General features: G+C 51.1%; 2 protein-coding genes across 4 annotated transcripts; both read left to right on the forward strand.

Annotated features, from left to right (window-relative positions):
* The first annotated feature begins 407 nt into the window (after positions 1 to 407).
* LOC124472988 (segment polarity protein dishevelled homolog DVL-3-like) lies at positions 408 to 8,826 on the forward strand. The gene is made up of 15 exons (XM_047028190.1): positions 408 to 958; positions 2,127 to 2,196; positions 2,987 to 3,105; positions 3,633 to 3,739; positions 4,599 to 4,734; positions 4,881 to 4,971; positions 5,114 to 5,183; positions 5,353 to 5,492; positions 5,567 to 5,643; positions 5,778 to 5,845; positions 5,978 to 6,127; positions 6,256 to 6,387; positions 6,468 to 6,635; positions 7,217 to 7,432; positions 7,547 to 8,826. Exons 1-15 carry the CDS (start codon positions 798 to 800, stop codon positions 7,882 to 7,884), a joined length of 2,043 nt encoding a protein of 680 aa, XP_046884146.1. The 5' UTR covers positions 408 to 797; the 3' UTR covers positions 7,885 to 8,826.
* Positions 8,827 to 9,214: 388 nt separating this feature from the next.
* Positions 9,215 to 20,135, forward strand: LOC124472478 (AP-2 complex subunit mu-A-like). Of its 3 annotated transcripts, none has more exons than XM_047027335.1 (12): positions 9,215 to 9,296; positions 11,474 to 11,592; positions 14,880 to 15,145; positions 15,338 to 15,420; positions 15,802 to 15,943; positions 16,871 to 17,015; positions 17,702 to 17,716; positions 18,401 to 18,523; positions 18,701 to 18,836; positions 18,969 to 19,066; positions 19,211 to 19,322; positions 19,410 to 20,135. In XM_047027335.1, the coding sequence occupies exons 2-12, from the start codon at positions 11,519 to 11,521 to the stop codon at positions 19,542 to 19,544; spliced, it is 1,329 nt and encodes a 442-aa protein (XP_046883291.1). In that variant the 5' UTR covers positions 9,215 to 9,296; positions 11,474 to 11,518; the 3' UTR covers positions 19,545 to 20,135. The 3 variants fall into 3 exon arrangements, with proteins under 3 accessions (XP_046883291.1, XP_046883290.1, XP_046883292.1); XM_047027334.1 differs by lacking the exon at positions 9,215 to 9,296 and adding an exon at positions 9,416 to 9,584; XM_047027336.1 differs by lacking the exons at positions 9,215 to 9,296; positions 17,702 to 17,716 and adding an exon at positions 9,420 to 9,584.
* The last annotated feature ends 15 nt before the right edge of the window (positions 20,136 to 20,150 follow it).

Raw genomic sequence — 20,150 nt, forward strand, 5'->3', positions numbered from 1 at the left:
GACTGGTGTAGTTTAGTATGAAGTACAGGGTGGTGTAGTTCAGTATGAAGTGTAGGGTGGTGCTGTCTTGCAGGGGATCGAAACATCGTCCCTCTGACTTGTGTACACAAAAACGACCTCTCTAAACACCGCTACACCACCGAAAAGCCAGCTGCCATGGCGCGGATGGGCAGTGTTTACACTCTGAGAAAAAAAGAGCTGGGATCACTAAATAATCAAAAATACTGCACAGGTTCAGCAGAATCAAGACCAAGCTTAGGCGTGGAGGTACAACGAACGTATGTTTGAACTGTTAATAGGCCTATTTTTGTTTTTGTGAACTTCATCTCATTATCAGGTGGTTTCTACGCTACCTCCACTGCGCTAGGGGGCAAACTACTGTCTGATGACATCGGGTTCTGAAGACAGGGAGCTTCGTGTGTTCAACAAAAGTCGCTGGGAGCTGCTGCCAGAGCGGACACCGACAGTGTCTAAATTCTGCTTTTTTCGAGATTTAAAGCACAGTGAGACAATTAAAACACGTTATCAGTGCCTTTCAGTTTAAGGCATAAACGTGCAGGTTCGACCATCGGTAGTCTAAATCTAAACTGGAGTAAAAAGCGAAGCTGCTTTTGAGCAGCCGTAGCACTAGACTGTCGAGCTAGCCTTGTTAGCCATACAGCTAGCTAGCTATTTTGCTCGCCAGCTTCTAGAGCCGGACGACTCAGCAGCACAACGGGGAACCGGGACCCGAAAGGGAGGCTGCCCGGTTGCGGCTTGATGCCCCCCTGTCTCCCTTGCCCCAGCACAAGCCCACGATGGGGGAGACAAAGATTATCTACCACCTTGACGATCAGGAAACGCCATACCTTGTGAAACTATCCGTGCCTGCAGACCGCGTCACTCTAGCTGACTTCAAAAATGTCCTCAAGAAACCAAACTACAAGTTTTTCTTCAAATCGATGGATGACGACTTTGGGTAAACGATTTCTTCGTAATATCTTCTGCTAGCTGTCTGACATTACCTCGACAACATTTCATGATGGAAAATAAGTTACTACGTGAACTATTATTTGTGAATAGACAGCATATTCCTTTGTCCAGATTGTGCTACGCTGGCGAGCTAGGCTAGCCCGCTGCTGCTAGCGCCATCGGTCTTATTACTGACACGTTTGTTTACACTGCCACTGCGTAACTGGCTAAGATTAGCTCAAAGAAGGCTCCTCGTATCTTTAAAGAATGTTTTACTAATCAGCGGGACAGCAGAAAACAATTTCATGAGCATTATGTTTGGTTGGTTATAGACTGATAATTATTTAGAATTACGGAATTTATGGTGCAGTAGCTAGACCATCTGACCAGAATAGTATCATCGGCTGCTTGCGAGCGTCAGGTGTTGAAGTGGGCCACTCCGAGAGCCCCCGCTGCTACAGGAGCTGTTAGCCAGCGAGCCCTGGAGCGGAGCGGAGCCGGGAGGAATGCAGGCCAACTCGGAGGAATGCTCTGTCTATCACGGTGGCAGCTTTACGAGCCCGTGCCTTTGTGTTCTCAGGAGTTTATACGGAACTTGGCCTGTTTCCTTAAGTGTCCCGTGGTCTCATATTCAGACCTATTAGCATCGACTCGCTACATGTGGACTAAATAGACACAGTGAGTGTTTGCGGTGTGTGTGTGTGTGTGTGTGGTGGGTCATGGGTGGGGCGCCTCCGCTGAAACTTTGCTGCTGACAAGACGGCGATATCTTGGCGTAGAGGGCCGATCACTCACTCCTCTCTGCTGGCTGAGAGAGAGAGAGAGAGAGAGAGAGAGAGGGGGGGGGGGGGGGGAGCCTGTTTGGCAGGAGAGGTTGGACTGTGCTTAATCACCTAGCCTGCTAAAGGCAGACATTGTTGGGTCTTTATCAAGCAGGCACTGTACCATCAGTGTACCATCTGCACCACTTCTTCCAGCCATGCTAGATTTCAGTGTAAGGGAGTGTGTGTGAGTGTGTGTGAGGTTGTGAAGTGATGGGTGTGAGGTTTTGTAGTGGGGTGGGTGTGAGTGTGAGAGAGAGGGTTTATATCTCCCACTCACCCTGTCACTATGCTGGTGAACACGAGTCAGAAGACACGTCTCACCCCCTCTATTCATCTCTCTCTCTCTTTCAGGGTAGTGAAAGAAGAAATATCAGATGACAATGCCAAACTACCCTGCTTTAATGGACGTGTTGTGTCATGGGTGAGCCAAGAACACACTCACACACAAAACACACACACACACACACACACACACACACGTGGGTACCTATACTCATGTATTTGTGCCAGGAGGAGGAAGACTGTCTGATAGTTTAATTGATTGTTTGCTAAGTTTAGGGTTGTTTAGTTTGTGTGTTTGCTCCATGTGGCTGTTCATTAGGGATGTGTGTGTGACACGAGAGAGAGATTCCTACTACAGTACAATGTAGGGGTACTACAGTGTGTGTGTGTGTGTGTGTGTGTGTGTGTGTGTGTGTGTGTGTGTGTGTCCTGGGGTACTGCAGAGCTCACCATCTGTCGGATCTTGTCTCAGACAAGGAGGCATCTGCTTCCTAATAGCATTATCACACACTGATGTTAACACACACACACACACACACACAGACACTCACATGCCCAGAGCAATAATGCTAGTGTCTAACCCAAACCCACCCACCCACCCACCCTCCCTCCCTCATTCCCTCCCTCCTTCCGTATTCAGATTGGTTTGTCAGAAACTTCGATCACAGGGTTGTCACTCACACTTTCTCTGCGTGGCACCTGATGAGAAGATCTTAGAGAGGACGGGGGGGGTGGACGGTGACGGCATGGTGTCAGAGACAGTGTACTCCATCAATATCTTTATTGTCCATTGCTCACTGTGTGTGTGTATATAGTGAGTGTCAGTGTACCTCTTGATAATTCAGCTCTTTGTGACAGGCTCATTGATAATTATGTAGATGGTAACTGTATTTGATAATTGTGTGATTGGTTGTATGTTTGATTGACAGCTGGTGTCGGGGGACGGCGCCCACTCAGACGGAGGCTCCGTGGCTGACAGTCTATCAGAGGCAGCCCCGCCCCTGGAGAGGACGGGGGGCATCGGGGACTCCAGACCGCCTTCCTACCAGTCAGTATCCCCTGCTGTGTGTCTGTGTGTCCCTCAGCTCTCTTTAACTACATGTGTATACAGCTGATGAACAACACCTCACACCAGCTTCTCTCTCTCTCCCCAACTCCCCTCCTCTGTCCATCCCTCCTCCTCACCCCCCTCTCTCCTCCCCCCTCTCTCCCTCCTCCTCCCCCCTCTCTCCCCCAACTCCCCTCCTCTCTCCATCCCTCCTCCTCCCCTCTCTCTCCTCCCCCCCTCTCTCTCTCTCCTCCCTCCTCCTCACCCCCCTCTCTCCCTCCTCCTCCCCCCTCTCTCCTCCCCCCTCTCTCCCTCCTCCTCCCCCCCCCTCTCTCTCTCTCTCTCTCTCTCCTCTCTCTCTCTCTCTCTCTCTCTCTCTCTCTCTCTCTCTCTCTCTCTCTCTCTCTCTCTCTCTCTCCTCCTCCCCTCTCTCTCCTCCCCCCTCTCTCTCTCTCCTCCTCCCTCCTCCTCACCGCCCTCTCTCCTCCCCCCTCTCTCCCTCCTCCTCCCCCCTCTCGGTGTTCCAGTGGGAAGGCAGCCGTGGGTCAGGACTCCCTGGACAGCAACATGGAGAGCAGCTCCCTAATGTCTCAGAGGAGGGAGAGGCCCCGACGCAAACACAGCAGCCAGCACGGTCTGACCTCTCTTCAGCCTCCACCTCAACACACACTGCCTCCACCTCTTCAGCCTCCACCTCAACACACACTGCCTCCACCTCTTCAGCCTCCACCTCAACACACACTGCCTCCACCTCTTCAGCCTCCACCTCAACACACACTGCCTCCACCTCTTCAGCCTCCACCTTAACACACACTGCCTCCACCTCTTCAGCCTCCACCTCAACACACACTGCCTACACCTCTTCAGCCTCCACCTCAACACACACTGCCTCCACCTCTTCAGCCTCCACCTCAACACACACTGCCTCCACCTCTTCAGCCTCCACCTCAACACACACTGCCTACACCTCTTCAGCCTCCACCTCAACACACACTGCCTACACCTCTTCAGCCTCCACCTCAACACACACTGCCTCCACCTCTTCAGCCTCCACCTCAACACACACTGCCTCCACCTCTTCAGCCTCCACCTCAACACACACTGCCTCCACCTCTTCAGCCTCCACCTCAACACACACTGCCTACACCTCTCTAAACCTCTCCTCTGTCTCCCTCCCCCTCTCCTCTGTCTCCCTCCCCCTCTCCTCTGTCTCCCTCCCCCTCTCCTCTGTCTCCCTCTCCTCTGTCTCCCCCCCGTTCCTGTCTCCCTCCCCCTCTCCTCTGTCTCCCTCCCCCTCTCCTCTGTCTCCCTCTCCTCTGTCTCCCCCCCGTTCCTGTCTCCCTCCCCCTCTCCTCTGTCTCCCTCTCCTCTGTCTCCCCCCCGTTCCTGTCTCCCTCCCCCTCTCCTCTGTCTCCCTCCCCCTCTCCTCTGTCTCCCTCCCCCTCTCCTCCCTCCCCCTCTCCTTTGTCTCCTCTGTCTCCCTCCCCCTGCAGGTGAGAGGATGAATGGGTTCCCTCGTGGCGTGCGAGGCCTGGAGCTGGGCAGCTTTGACAGCTGCTCGTCCTTCATGAGCAGCGAGCTGGACTCCACCAGCTGCTTCGACTCTGAGGACGACGACGCCACCAGCCGGTATGACCCTCACACCATCTTTATACCACCTCCACATGACCTTTATATGACCCCTAACACAGGCTGGTCACATCCTCTTTATGAACGCCACTGAAGTTCATGACCTCTGACCCTCAGGTTCAGTAACTGTGACCTCTGACCCCCAGGTTCAGCAGCTCCACTGAGCAGAGCTCCTCTCGCCTCATGAGACGCCATCGCCGTCGACGACGGAAACCTAAAACATCCAACATGGAGAGGGTGAGGCACACACACCCTCAGTCTTGCACACACACACACACACATCCACACACACACATTTCCACACACACAGTCTTCCACACACAGTCTTCCACACACACCCTCAGGTGCTTGGTGTTCCAGTGTGGTTGTTTCTCCTCAGTCCTCGTCGTTCAGCAGCATCACAGATTCCACCATGTCCCTCAACATAATCACCGTCACCCTCAACATGGGTAAGACTTGACTGCCTGACTCTGTCTGTCTGTCTCTGTCTGCCTGTCTGCCTGCCTGTCTGTCTGTCTGAAATCCATACCTGTTATGATCAAAATCTTAACACCTAGTTTTAAATGTAGAACAACACAGCAGCATGTGTGTAATGCACTTCCTGTTTCCTGCTGCCAGAGAAGTACAACTTCCTGGGCATCAGCATCGTGGGCCAGAGCAACGAGCGGGGAGACGGGGGCATCTACATCGGCTCCATCATGAAGGGCGGGGCGGTGGCAGCAGACGGACGCATCGAGCCTGGAGACATGCTGCTGCAGGTGAGACCCACCTGAGGGGGGGTGGGGGGGGGTGAGTGGGAGTGAGAGAGCTCTAAACACGCTGTTGTTCTCAGGTGAACGACATCAACTTTGAGAACATGAGCAACGATGATGCTGTCAGAGTGCTGAGAGACATCGTCCACAAACCAGGGTGACACACACACGCTCTCTCTCTCTCCCTCTTTTACACACACAGCATTACACTAACAACTATACCCAGACAGACACTCCAGATCTATGTTTTTAGTCTGTTCTCTGTGTTAAGAGTGTGTGTGTGTTCCACAGGCCCATTACTCTGACCGTAGCTAAGTGCTGGGACCCCAACCCTCGAAGCTGCTTTGCCTTGCCCAGGAGTGAGTATTACACACACACCCTCATACACGTACACACACTCACATACACACATACACGTACTCTCATACACACACACTCTCACACACACACACCCACGCTCTGTTGTAACCCTGTCCCCCGTCCTCCTCCAGGTGAGCCGATCCGGCCCATCGACCCTGCAGCCTGGGTGTCCCACACAGCCGCCATGACGGGGGTGTTCCCCTCCTACGGCCTCAGCCCCTCTATGAGCACCGTCACCTCCACCTCCTCCTCCGTCAGCAGCTCCCTCCCCGAGACCGAGCGTGAGTCACTCCGTCACCTCCACCCCTGACCTGTCACAGCTGCATCATGTGATCATGGTTCCAGATGCTTGTCTTTCATCTTGTCTGACCAGTTCTGACTCCTCCTCCTGCTCCTCTCACCCTGTCAGGATTTGACGACTTCCACCTGTCGATCCACAGCGACATGGCAACGGTTGCCAAGGCGATGGCGTCCCCTGAGTCTGGGCTGGAGGTGAGAGACAGGATGTGGCTGAAGATCACCATCGCCAACGCCTTCATAGGTGCGCATCACTTCCTGTTTTTCTCACATTCCCTCAGTTGGCACTTGGATGGTCAGGGATAACATCATGTGTGTGTGCAGGCTCAGACGTGGTGGACTGGCTGTTCCACCATGTGGAGGGCTTCTCTGACCGGCGCGAGGCCAGGAAGTATGCTAGCAACCTGCTGAAGGCTGGCTTCATCCGCCACACCGTCAACAAGATCACCTTCTCAGAGCAGTGCTACTACGTGTTCGGAGACCTGTGTGGCAGTAAGGACCAACCCTGATCTGCTGCTCCACACGCTATATGCTCCACACGCTATATGCTCCACACGCTACAGGCTCCACACGCTACAGGCTCCACACGCTACATCCTCCACACGCTACATCCTCCACATGCTACAGGCTCCACACGCTACAGGCTCCACACGCTACATGCTCCACACGCTACATCCTCCACACGCTACATCCTCCACACGCTACAGGCTCCACACGCTACAGGCTCCACACGCTACATGCTCCACACGCTACAGGCTCCACACGCTACAGGCTCCACACGCTACAGTCTCCACACGCTACAGGCTCCACACGCTACATGCTCCACACGCTACATGCTCCACACGCTACACGCTCCACACGCTACACGCTCCACACGCTACAGGCTTACATGCTCCACACGCTACATGCTACACACGCTACATGCTACACATGCTACACGCTCCAAGCTTAGGTTCTAGAACTGGGGAGTTCTGAAGGGAAGGTTCTGGAACTGTAGAACACTTAGCAGTGCAGGACACCAGGATGGTGGAGTCCCAGGTGAGGCTGTGCTGACCTTCCTCTCTGCTCCCCAGACATGACACACCTCTCTCTCCACGACCACGACGGCTCCAGTGGGGGGGTGTCTGACCAGGATACCCTGCCCCCCCTGCCCCACCCCGGGGCGGCCCCCTGGCCCCTGGCCCTGCCCTACCAGTTCCCTGCCCCCCACCCCTACAGCCCCCCCCAGGACCTAGGCTACCCTGCTGGGGGGCGTGGCCAGGGCAGCGCCGGCAGCCAGCACAGTGAGGGTGAGTCTGGGGGCAGGGTTGTGGTTGGGGTTCAAGTTAGGGTTAACTTCCAGGGACCTGGTACACCTGTACATCAAGAAACTGACCTCCCTCTCTCCCTCCTCCCCCTGACAGAAAGCAGTGGCTCCAACTGCAGTAAGACAGAAGGAAGGGGCGGAGCTGGGGGCTCCAAGTCAGGTGGCAGTGGCAGCGAATCAGAGGTGAGGAGCCAGCGTGCGGCCAGCGAGCGCAGCGTCCGCAGTTCCTACAGCCACCGCAGCGGCCACCCTCATGGGGGCCTGGTGTACGGGCCCCCCGGCCTGCCCCCCCACCTGGGGCCCCTGGCCTCCGCCCCCCCTGGGGCCCCCCCTGGCCGTGAGATGGCCTCCACGCCCCCGGAACTCTCCGGCTCGCGCCAATCCCTGCGCATGGCCGTGGGTAACCCTGGGGAGTTCTTCGTGGACGTCATGTGACAGGGGTCATATGACGGGTCTGTGTTTGTTATTGTTTAGCGCTGAGAAGGACGGAGGCTTCTAGAAATCACTCCTCGCTCCATCCCGGCTCGTCATCCTTGTCTCCTGTGTGTGGACCTGTTGGCTGTGAGGCTGGTGGGCATACAGGGACACGGGCGCCTTCCAGGGCCGAGGTAACCACCAGGACTACGGCCTTGGATGAGGTCCACACCATTTCCTGTTAGAGCGTCTCCATGGAGACACGGCTGGGTCTAGCGGCCATACTTTCTTCAGTGAAGAAGCCCCCAGGGGGAACCAAAGCGCCTTCCTGCGTTTCCTGCTAAGGAGGGGGACATGTTTGTATGTGCACAGGAAGGGAGATGAGGGTGATTCAGCCTTTACTGCAGGATGCTTTATCGTTCATGTTCTGCTTTTCAATTTCCACTCCATGTCTCTCTACAGCGGTCTGCCTTCCCCCAACCTTGCACAGACACATGGGGAAGAAACCTCTCCCTCCTCCCCTCCTCCCAGTCCTCTCCTCCCTTCACCCTCCCCCAATCTTCTCCCCCTCCCTCCTCTCCTCATTGTTACCTCTAACTACAGACTATGCCCTCCACCCCCTAAAAAAGTATGAGAAAGCATTTCTGTTAGCCTTTACCTTTCTACAGACTTTTAAATGTTTGACTTGATAAAAAAAAACTGAGAAGACATTTGTGTAGATCGACTGAGAGGATAGCCTGGCAGCCATCTTTATTCTGCCTGCTTTTGTTTTAGAGCTAGTGGGTCACCAATACTTGCATTTTTATTAACACTAAAACACGAGCATTCAGTTTCAAGACTCAATTGTATTCAGCCAGAAAGCCTCTGTTGTATGATGATGTATCGTGGGGGGAAACCTTTCTTATCTTTCACACTACTTTTATCAATGTCTTTTTATTTATAAATATAGTTTTATGACTTTAACTTGGTTGGGTCTTCTTGTCCTCTGTGTGCGTGTGTGTGTGTGTGTGTGTGTGGGGGGGGGGGGGCGACGCTGTGTGTGTTTGTGAGAGAGATGTAGAGGTTTGTCTTAGGACATGCAGCATTCCAATCAAATAATCTGGTCCACAGATGTGTGTGTGTGTGTGTGTGTGTGTAAGAGAGAATGTTTGTGGAGAGGGGGGGGGGGGGGGGTCCAACAGTTATCTCTGTAGTTTATCACCTCTCCAACTCACTGACCCACTCAAATATCTTACCTAAACTTCCCAGTGCCGCAAATAGTTTTAAGCTTGCTTGTTGCTGCATCTACAATGGCAACTTCAGGAAGCTTCCTGTGGGTAGTTAGTTAAAATACCATAGAAGAGAAACAGCCATGGATCCAACGGCAGCCAACAAACATGAACCGGACAAACGCAGACAACTGTACGATTTGGTGCCAAACAAAGCTGATAAAGGTGTTTAATAGAGCTCCCCTGTATTTCCAAATATTTGTGTCATCTTCACCTACCTTTTCAATGGAAACGTTGTAGCAACACAAATAGGGCGCTGCCCAGGCGTTAACACAGCCCAGCCGCGCCTTTTCCCGGTTTGACCGTAAACGTCGCCACCAGCTCCAGGTCAGCTGATAGTTTGGAGGAGAGGAGGACCGTGAAGTTATCGGGTTTGTGAACCAGGAATTCATTGACCTCATTACTTAACTCTAAACCAAAAAAGGGAAGCCATTATTGGCGTGAGAGAACTCGGTAAGCTGAGCTAATCGTATTTGAAATGTATAATATCAGTTACATAGCTAGAAAGGTGATCGTAGGTTGTTGGCCAACATAAAAAGATCCGTTTATTTGTGCCTGTGAAGAGCTTGGATGGTAGCTAGCTGTATAGCTATGTCCTCGGTCGGCCTAGTGTACTTGCTGTAAAATGTAGGACTGGGGAATGCCTAAAATATATCTAGAATTTAAACATAATTTGGTATTGCAAGATGTAGACTCAGTTATATTTGAGTGATGCAACCAGTTGTACCAATTGTGGAACAATGCCACACTTAGTGCTAGCTAATACGCGTTTCATTATTAAACGTGTAGTGTCTTCATTCCATGGTATATAGTCTCAGCCCGCTACTGCATCCTATAGCTCCCGTTACTTTAGCTACCTTATTAGCACTAACTCCTGACTGGTTGATCGCCTAGCAAGCTAGCTGAGTAGCAGGGTCTCATTCATCCTAGGTTGAAGGCCAAGTAAGCATATGTATCAGCTAACTAGCAAGCTACATACAATGTGCATAGCCAACAACGTACAGACAAGGAAGGATGGAAACTGATTAAACGTTCAGAGATAACCCTAACCCTAACCTGATGGCTCAGAATCTAGCTAAGTATAGTAGCTAGCTAGCTAGTTCATGTTTCCGGAAAACGTGTGGCAGACATCTTGGGCCAATAAAAGAACGAATAAAGCGCTTAGCTATATCTGGCTACGATACAGCTTGTTTTGAACATGGGAAAGATCCGAGTCTCTCCTCGTGGAACGGATAAGATCGCGCTGATCCGCTTAGTATGTCGTGTCTAAACGTAGCTGATGTCCACGGCGCCTGGGCTGAACTGTTGCTGTTGTGGAAACGGTCCCACTTCCACCCTGGGCAGCACGAACATCACGTCTCTAAACAGGCAAATATTTGCTCTCTGCATCCACGTGAAAGACAGTTTCATCCCAGAACATAAAGCTACACTGTAAGCCAAATGTTGAGGCTCCAGATAAGATACTACTATGTATGTAGTTGGGATGAACATGATTCCAGAATGTTCTGACTTCTCAGGTAGTGGTCCATTCCTGCTCAACATGAGAACCTTTTAGAGGGAGCTAAATCACAGGGTGGATACCTGTGTGGGTGGTGTGGGGTGGAGACCTGTGTGTGGTGTGGGGTGGTTACCTGTGTGTGGGTGGTGTGGGGTGGTTACCTGTGTGGGTGGTGTGGGGTGGTTACCTGTGTGGGGGTGTGGGGTGGTTACCTGTGTGTGGGGTGTGGGGTGGTTACCTGTGTGTGGGTGGTGTGGGGTGGTTACCTGTGTGTGGGTGGTGTGGGGTGGTTACCTGTGTGTGGGTGGTGTGGGGTGGTTACCTGTGTGTGGGGGTGTGGGGTGGTTACCTGTGTGTGGGGGTGTGGGGTGGTTACCTGTGTGTGGGGTGGTGTGGGGTGGATACCTGTGTGTGGGGTGTGGGGTGGATACCTGTGTGGGGTGGATACCTGTGTGTGGGGTGGTGTGGGGTGGATACCTGTGTGTGGGGGGTGTGGGGTGGATACCCGTGTGGGGTGGTGTGGGGTGGATACCCGTGTGGGGTGGTGTGGGGTGGATACCCGTGTGGGGTGGATACCTGTGTGTGGGGTGGATACCTGTGTGTGGGGTGGAGACCTGTGTGTGGGGTGGATACCTGTGTGTGGGGTGGATACCTGTGTGTGGGGTGGATTGAGAGAACATGTGCTTGTGTGTGTTGACTGAACCACCACAGTGGAGGAAGTGTGTGCATGAAGAGCAGCGTACACATCTACCTCTCCCTTATCCTCCCTTTTGCTCTGTACATCTCCCCTCCCACCCATAATCCTCCTCTCCCTCCCTCCCTTACCGTACCTCTCCTCCTCCAGGTGGGAGTGTTCACCATGGCCAGTGAGGACTGAGGGACAGCAACGATGATCGGAGGACTGTTCATCTACAACCACAAGGGAGAGGTGCTGATCTCCCGCGTCTACCGCAATGACATAGGGTGAGATGCGCACACACACACACACACACACACACACACACACACACACACACACACACACACACACACACACACACACACACACACACACACACACACACACACAGAACAGACACACACAACAGAACACACAAAGACACCCATAATATTCATGTCTAATACTGTGTTCCCCCTGTAGTCCATGCAGTGTATGTTGGCTGTGTGTTGTCCCTATGGACCAGTGGGTCTGCATTACATACTGAGAGGAGCTCAATGTGCGAGCGTCCGAGTGTGAACGCTCGGCTCACACGCACGTCTCCGTGACGATGCGACGTGTTGAAAAGGTGCTTGTCTCCTGTGGTACCTGCCAGGCAGGCTGGTCACTGGGTTCCCCTTTGCAGACGGTTTACAGTAGTTCCACTCCTCATACTGCATCTCCACTAGCCTAGCAACCGTCGTGGCTCCTACATCACGCGTCTCTCTCTCCGTTTCCCTCTCTCTGTCTCTCTCTCTGTCTCTCTCTCTGTTTCCCTCTCTCTGTCTCTCTCTCTGTCTCTCTCTCTGTTTCCCTCTCTCTGTCTCTCTCTCTGTCTCTCTCTCTGTCTCTCTCTCTGTTTCCCTCTCTCTGTCTCTCTCTCTGTTTCCCTCGCTCTGTCTCTCTCTCTGTTTCCCTCTCTCTGTCTCTCTCTCTGTTTCCCTCGCTCTGTCTCTCTCTCTGTTTCCCTCTCTGTCTCTCTCTCTGCGCTGATCTCTCTCCCTGTGTGTATTGACATGCACAAAAATGTCTGTTCATTTTTGTCTCTTTCCTCTCCTCCTTTTTACATCCCTCTTCTTCTCTCGGTCCTTCTCTCCTCCTCCTCCCATCTCTCCATCCTGGCCTATGTAGGAATAGGTAAGAGACATGCCAACATATCAAGCATGACTCCGCCCACTCAACCCATGGCAACCAATCAGAGGCTCTGAATTGCATGACCTTTGACCTCACAACAGGTTCCTTCCTGATGCCCCCTCTGAGCATGTCACCTGACATCGCAGTGAATAAACCAGTCCTCAGAACCAGTTATAACCAGGCCTCAGAACCAGTTATAACCAGTCCCACCAACTCAGCCTAACCCCTCCTCAGTCTTGAGCTGCAGCCTGCTACCAGCCTGAAGGACCCCTCCCTTCCTTCCTGCCTTCCTTCCTTCCTTCCTTCCTTCCTGCCTTCCTGCCTTCCTTCCTTCCTTCCTTCCTTCCTTCCTTCCTTCCTTCCTTCCTTCCTTCCTTCCTTCCTGGTATTTGTAGCTAGCAGCTGGTTCTGGTTCTACATTCACCTGCTGGAACAAGTTAGGCTTCTACACAGGCAGTCTGCTGCCCAGCTGTTAGTCATACTGTTTAACCCTTTACTGCCTAATACAAAATTCCGAACATTCCATATGCTGTTGAAATATGATATGCATATTAATATTCATATTTTATGGATTTTCATATAAAATCATACACCTTAACTGTTTATACCATCTTGAAGAGGAGAACTAGGGGATTTTTATCAAATCTTCATTGAATCTTCATTGAATACATCAATCAGTTATTCATTGAATAACTCAGCTTTAACGGTGTGTTCACACTGCAGCGTTTTTTTACCGCTCTACACCGCTTGCCTTCCCACAGTGCACCACGCTCGGGGGGGTGTCAGACAGATTCATTCAGAGCTGTAGTTCTCTCAGGTCACTGTTGTAGTTCGTATGATGTCATTGCAAAGTGTGCAGTCAAAATACGACTTTTACACACATTAAGCAAAAATCCGATATGCTTTCTACATGATCTTATCTACTGCACACACAATAGGTTATCTTTTTCCACACTTTTTTAGGCGGAGTGAAAGATTAAATTATTTTGACTTTATTATTATAAAGTATTTGTATTTATAGTTCACATTTATAGTACACCGCTCTTTCTCTCTATTTTTTTTCTTTTTTTATCCGTCCCTCAAAGTCTTCCATTTCTTTTTGCATACATCGACTGGAAAGAAAGATGTCAAACATAAACTTTGACATGTGTACTAAGTGTGTGGATAAGAGCGTGTGCTAAATGACTAAATGTAACCTTTTATTATATTACTCGAAATCTCTGCAAACCAATCGCTAGATTATGACTAGCCACTACACATTTACTGTATGGCTAGTGAGTGGCTGCCAGCCAGCATTCCAACATTGGATGTCACTCATGTGCCGAGTGAGCTAGCTAGACTATGCAGCTAGCACAGAAGAAAGTTACGTAATGTGACGAAACTGAATTAAAGTACAAAATACACACCAGGGACACGACAACCTCAGCAACCCTGCGCCAGGCATCCTTTTTTTTGTTAGCGTCTCTGTAATTGAACATAGACGTATCATACAATACTGGGTATGAAGACACGATGAGTTGCTCTTCCATCTTGAAATTGTCAAACCTAGAAATGTTTACCATGACCAACAGTTGCTACGTTACAAGAAACCAACCCGATTGGCCAACGCTAGCGTTTTCATGCTCCTAATTTACATAAAGTTGAGAAAATCCAATTTTCAACGCCCCGCTCGCCTTCCCACAATGCCCTACGTGAGCGTCAACGCCTGGTTTAATTGAAAATGACTTGGAAGCCGACGCCCCGCGCCGCCCGCTCCGCTGTAGTGTGAACGCACCTAAGATGACGTTCTGCTTCACTGCTAGTTAACAGTGCTAGTGTTGTAGGGGACAGTGCCCTCTAGTGGTGGTGAACACACCAGACCTGACCATGTCTAACAATCTCTCTCCTCTTCTTCAATCTCTATCCACCCATCTCTCTACTCATCTCTCCCTCGCACTGTAACCATCTCTTAATCCTTCTACATCTCTATCTCTATACATCTCTATATCTATATCTCTATACTTCTCTATATCTATACATCTCTATCTCTATACATCTATATCTCTATACATCTCTATATCTATACATCTCTATCTCTATACTTCTCTATATCTATACTTCTCTATATCTATACATGTCTATCTCTATACATGTCTATCTCTATACATGTCTATCTCTATACATCTACATCTACATTTCAATACATCTATATCTCTATACTTCTCTATCTCTATACTTTTCTATCTCTATACATATATATCTCTATACATCTCTATCTCTATACATCTCTATCTCTATACATCTGTATCTCTATACATATATATCTCTATACATCTCTATCTCTATACTTTCTATCTCTATACATCTCTATCTCTTTACATCTCTATCTCTATACTTCTCTATATCTATACACCTGTATCTGTATCCACCTCTCCCCCAGGCGTAACGCGGTGGATGCGTTCCGTGTGAACGTGATCCACGCCCGGCAGCAGGTGCGCTCCCCGGTCTCCAACATCGCCCGCACCTCCTTTTTCCACGTCAAGCGCTCCAACATCTGGCTGGCCGCCGTCACCAAGCAGAACGTCAATGCTGCCATGGTGTTTGAGTTCCTCTACAAGATGTGTGATGTCATGGCTGCCTACTTTGGGAAGATCAGCGAGGAGAACATCAAGAACAACTTTGTCCTCATCTACGAGCTGCTGGACGGTAACTGGGATGAGGATGGCAAACATTTGAAACCATTTGTATTTATTGATTAAATCTGTTTTTGTGTGTTTTATGATGAGTTGTGTTTTGTTGGGAAAATGTGTTAGGGTCACTACTGCTGGAGGGTTATTGGCCTTAATGTGTGTGTGTGCGTGTGTGTGTGTGTGTCTGTGTGTGTGTGTGTGTGTACAGAGATCCTGGACTTTGGTTATCCCCAGAACTCAGAGACAGGAGCTCTAAAAACCTTCATAACCCAACAAGGCATCAAGGGCCAGGTACACCCCTCTCTCTACTTCTCTCTACCCCTCTTTCTACCTCTCTCTACCCCTCTCTCTACCTCTCTCTACCTCTCTCTCTACCCCTCTCTCTACCCCTCTCTCTACCTCTCTCTACCTCTCTACCCCTCTCTCTACCCCTCTCTCTACACCTCTCTCTACCCCTCTCTACCTCTCTCTCTACCTCTCTCTACCTCTCTCTACCCCTCTCTCTACCTCTCTCTCTACCCATGGAAGTGTTATATACATGCTAAAGGGGAACATGACTGGTTATTCCAGGTGTATACATCTTACATAGGGAGGTGTTGTTCCTGGTGTATGTGTGTGATGTAGGTAGGTACAGCTGTTCACCCCCCCCTCCCCCCCCCTCCTCCCCCGCAGCACCAGACCAAGGAGGAACAGTCCCAGATCACCAGCCAGGTGACTGGGCAGATCGGCTGGAGGCGAGAGGGCATCAAGTACCGCCGCAACGAGCTCTTCCTGGACGTGCTGGAGAGCGTCAACCTGCTGATGTCTCCCCAGGGTGAGCAGGAAACGCAGTACTAACGCAGTAACAACGCAGTAACAACGCAGTAATAACGCAGTAATAACGCAGTAACAACGCAGTAACAACGCAGTAATAACGCAGTAACAACGCAGTAATAACGCAGCAACAACGCCGTAATAAAGCAGTAATACATTTACATTACATTTATTCATTTAGCAGACGCTTTTATCCAAAGCTACTTCCAAGAGTGAGCTTTATAAAGTGCAGAGGTCACTGATCATAACAACGAGGGGAGCCAAACATGAAGCATACTTTGTGAAACCAAATAAGTCCCAAAGGGAAGAACCATCAGAGCATGTAGTTAAACAAGTTACGATTAAACAACATGCACCTGCATGAAGTGCAAGAGTGTAGACCTACCCATAGACTGTACCTGTAGGAAAGCAAGCAACGATTATATATTTAGCAGCGAGTAAAATAATTTATCAGTTACAACTAACCAACAAGAGCAACAAGTCTCTCAATAAGTCATTTGTGATCCTGGAGGAAACTAACATCAGATCCAGCCAATAATTCCTTAGTAAGTAATAATGCAGTAATAATGTTAGCTATCTAGTTAAATGTACATGCGAGTTGAGGAAACACTCCACGACAGTGATAATAGTGATTATACAATGACAACAGAGTAATAAACCATTCATAAAACAGTAATACTGTAAAAATACAGTGATGCAACACTGAAAATACATTAAAACAGTAATAATACATGAATTATACATTGATAATATTACATTACTAATAAACTACTAACACATTGATCAGGAGAGCCAGACATGACTCAGAGCACAAACACCTTCCTGGAGCTTCTGCTCATGTGGCTTTGGAGATAAGCATGTTCTTAATGAACAACATGAAGCGTGGGGTGACCTGGCGACCCCTGCCCCCTGACCCTGCCCCCTGCAGGTCAGGTGCTGAGCGCCCACGTGTCGGGCCGCGTGGTGATGAAGAGTTACCTGAGTGGGATGCCAGAGTGCAAGTTCGGCATGAACGACAAGATCGTCATCGACAAGCAGGGCAAGGGCGGGGTCACCGACGAGGCTGGGAAGAGGTGAGTGACGGCTCTGGGGGCCAATGGGGATGGAGCAGGACGCCTGACGGCCTATTATGGGCCAGATCCGTTGCCCTGGTCACGTGTGGAGACACCTGGATGGACTTGTCAGCCCGTCAGCATTGTGACTTTAGTGGTTAGTTTTAGAGAGTCAGCCGAAGAGCGTGTGGCTCATCTGTCCCCGGTTAGGGTTCTGTCTGTCCTAGTTTAGGGTTCTGTCTGTCCTGGGTTAGGGTTCTGTCTGGCCAGGGTTAGGGTTCTGTCTGTCCCGGATTAGGGTTCTGTCTGTCCTGGGTTAGGGTTCTGTCTGTCCTAGTTTAGGGTTCTGTCTGTCCTGGGTTAGGGTTCTGTCTGGCCAGGGTTAGGGTTCTGTCTGTCCCGGATTAGGGTTCTGTCTGTCCTGGGTTAGGGTTCTGTCTGTCCTGGGTTAGGGTTCTGTCTGTTCTGGGCTAGGGTTCTGTCTGTCCTGGGTTAGGGTTCTGTCTGTCCTGGGTTAGGGTTCTGTCTGTTCTGGGCTAGGGTTCTGTCTGTCCTGGGTTAGGGTTCTGTCTGTTCTGGGTTAGGGTTCTGTCTGTTCTGGGTTAGGGTTCTGTCTGTCCTGGGTTAGGGTTCTGTCTGTTCTCCACACTCACTCCCTTCTTCTGTTTGCTTCCTCTCATTTCTGCCTCTCTCTCTCTGGTCTTCAGTGAGTTAGGGGGAAGGTACGGTATTCCTCCCTCCAGTTAGTCTTCCAGCTACTCAGTCTAAACATGTGTGGAGGCCCGGGTCGCTAGCTCCACCCCCTGGTTCGCTAGCTCTGCCCCTGGATGAGGCCCATGGGCATCACCAAGCTGACCCTGAGAGGTCAAAGTTCAAATCTAGGTCTGACCATGCGCCCTGCAGGGATGCTTATGAACATGAATCAAGCGCCTCCACATATCTTTAGTCACAGCAGGAAGAGTTTTCGTCTGTGATAAGTGAATGTTTGTTTTGTCTGCCACTCATCCCCCCCCACCTGACTCCTACCCCCCCACCCTGCATCTTATGGGCTCCTCCTGGGGGGGGGGGGGAAACATGGTTGTAGGGTTAGACTGTCCCTGTGTGTGTGAGGGAGTGGTGTTTTGTGGTTGATGTTGTGTAGAGAGATTACTGTTTGTGTTTCTGTGTTCAGTGTTAGTTGTGAAGTGGTTAAGTAGATTGTTGTGTTTTAAAAGGTTGCTGTGGGGGGGGGGTGTTATAATGTGATGAGCAGGTGTGTGTGTGTGTGAGCAGTTGTGTGTGTATGAGCAGGTGTGTGTGTGTGTGAGCAGGTGTGTGTGTGTGTGAGCAGGTGTGTGTGTGTGTGTGTGTGAGCAGGTGTGTGTGTGAGCAGGTGTGTGTGTCTCTGACCAGCTGTCCTCTTGCAGCAGTGGGAAGCAGTCCATAGCCATCGATGACTGCACCTTCCATCAGTGTGTGCGACTCAGCAGGTTTGACTCTGAACGCAGCATCAGCTTCATCCCCCCTGACGGGGACTATGAGCTCATGAGGTCAGTACCCTCACCCTGACCCTGACCCTGACCCCTCCCCCTCACCCCTCCCCCTCACCCTGACCCCTCACCCCTCACCTGGTTGCTAGTGTTTCACTACCATATCTAGCTAGTGTCAGACATGTGTTTACTGGGTTCCCCAGCTTCTTTGCTACAGTGTGATTGTTTGTGTGTCAGGTACCGCACCACCAAAGACATCATCCTGCCGTTCAGGGTGATACCTCTGGTCCGGGAGGTGGGCCGCACCAAGCTGGAGGTCAAGGTGGTCATCAAGTCTAACTTCAAACCCTCGCTGCTTGCCCAGAAGATAGAGGTGAGCTGGACTCCACCTGGACCCAGCTGGAGGTCTAGGTCCTGTACCTAACCTAGCTGGGGCTGGTCTAGGTTTTGTATCTTAGCTAGCTAGGGCTGGTGGTGTTGGTCCTGCTAACCCTCTCCTCTCCAGGTGCGTATCCCCACCCCCCTCACCACCAGTGGGGTCCAGGTGATCTGCATGAAGGGCAAGGCCAAGTACAAGGCCAGCGAGAACGCCATCGTCTGGAAGTTAGAGCCTTTGTCTCTCTCTCTCTCTCTCCCCCTTCCCACTCTATGGGTTTATCTATATTTTTATCCCTTCTCTTGAGCTCACCCTCCTTTCACTGTTTGTGCTGGTTCACATTTATTTACGGTGCCCTTGTATGTGTGCAGGATCAAGCGCATGGCAGGGATGAAGGAGTCTCAGATCAGTGCTGAGATCGAGCTGCTGCCCACCAACGACAAGAAGAAGTGGGCGCGGCCCCCCATCTCCATGAACTTTGAGGTGGGCACACACACCACACACACACACACACACCACACACTCCGTATCTGTCTGTCACCCACACTCCCCCCCCCCCCCCCCCCCCAGGTGCCGTTTGCTCCCTCAGGTCTGAAGGTGCGCTACCTGAAGGTGTTTGAGTCCAAGCTCAACTACAGCGATCACGACGTCATCAAGTGGGTCCGCTACATCGGCCGCAGCGGGATCTACGAGACGCGCTGCTAGCCCCACCTGCAAGCCCTGCTCACCACCAACTGGCCCAGCCCACTGTCTGCAAAACGTTGCTAGCTTTGGTGACCACCCTCCTCCCTCTCTCCTCCCACACCCCACATCCCTCCCTCTCCTCCTCCCTCTCCTCCTGCCTCTCTCCTCCTCCCTCTCCTCCTCCCTCTCCCCCTCTCTCCTCCTACATGTTTAAGGGAGAGGGATTAACATTTAAAAAGCAGAGCACAGATATATGATATATGCAGGACGTGAGATGTTGTGTCAGTGACTTCAGATGTCTGTTGTGAACACCAGGGGTGTGTGTGTCTGTGTCCTGTACACCCCCCCCCCCCCCCCCTCGTATTTCTGAGCTCCTCTCCACCCTGTAGTTCTACATAGCTTACAAGTTCCATCATCCTCTCTGGTCTGGTTGCTCACTTCCTGCCTCTGAGCTACTCTGTAAGAGGATCATTGATTGGCTGCCATGTGTGAGTGGGTGGAACAGACTTGGGCAGTGACTCCACCCCCTGGTGGTCACATGGTGTTGTCTGATGTGTCATGTTTGCAGCCATGGTTACTGTACTGTCCAATAAAATGTGATCATGTCCCTAAGTCTTCCCCTGGCTT

Source organism: Hypomesus transpacificus, chromosome 10 (assembly GCF_021917145.1).
Source record: "Hypomesus transpacificus isolate Combined female chromosome 10, fHypTra1, whole genome shotgun sequence".
In the NCBI taxonomy this organism is placed as follows: Eukaryota; Metazoa; Chordata; class Actinopteri; order Osmeriformes; family Osmeridae; genus Hypomesus; species Hypomesus transpacificus.

Coding starts and splice junctions, on each gene's coding strand:
- LOC124472988 (XM_047028190.1), top strand. CDS start 798: ATGGGGGAGACAAAGATTATCTACCACCTTGACGATCAGGAAACGCCA. Junction 959..2,126: donor TCGATGGATGACGACTTTGG/GTAAACGATTTC, acceptor TCTCTCTTTCAG/GGTAGTGAAAGAAGAAATAT. Junction 7,433..7,546: donor CGGCAGCCAGCACAGTGAGG/GTGAGTCTGGGG, acceptor TCCCCCTGACAG/AAAGCAGTGGCTCCAACTGC.
- LOC124472478 (XM_047027335.1), top strand. CDS start 11,519: ATGATCGGAGGACTGTTCATCTACAACCACAAGGGAGAGGTGCTGATC. Junction 11,593..14,879: donor GTCTACCGCAATGACATAGG/GTGAGATGCGCA, acceptor CCTCTCCCCCAG/GCGTAACGCGGTGGATGCGT. Junction 18,837..18,968: donor TGCTTGCCCAGAAGATAGAG/GTGAGCTGGACT, acceptor TCTCCTCTCCAG/GTGCGTATCCCCACCCCCCT.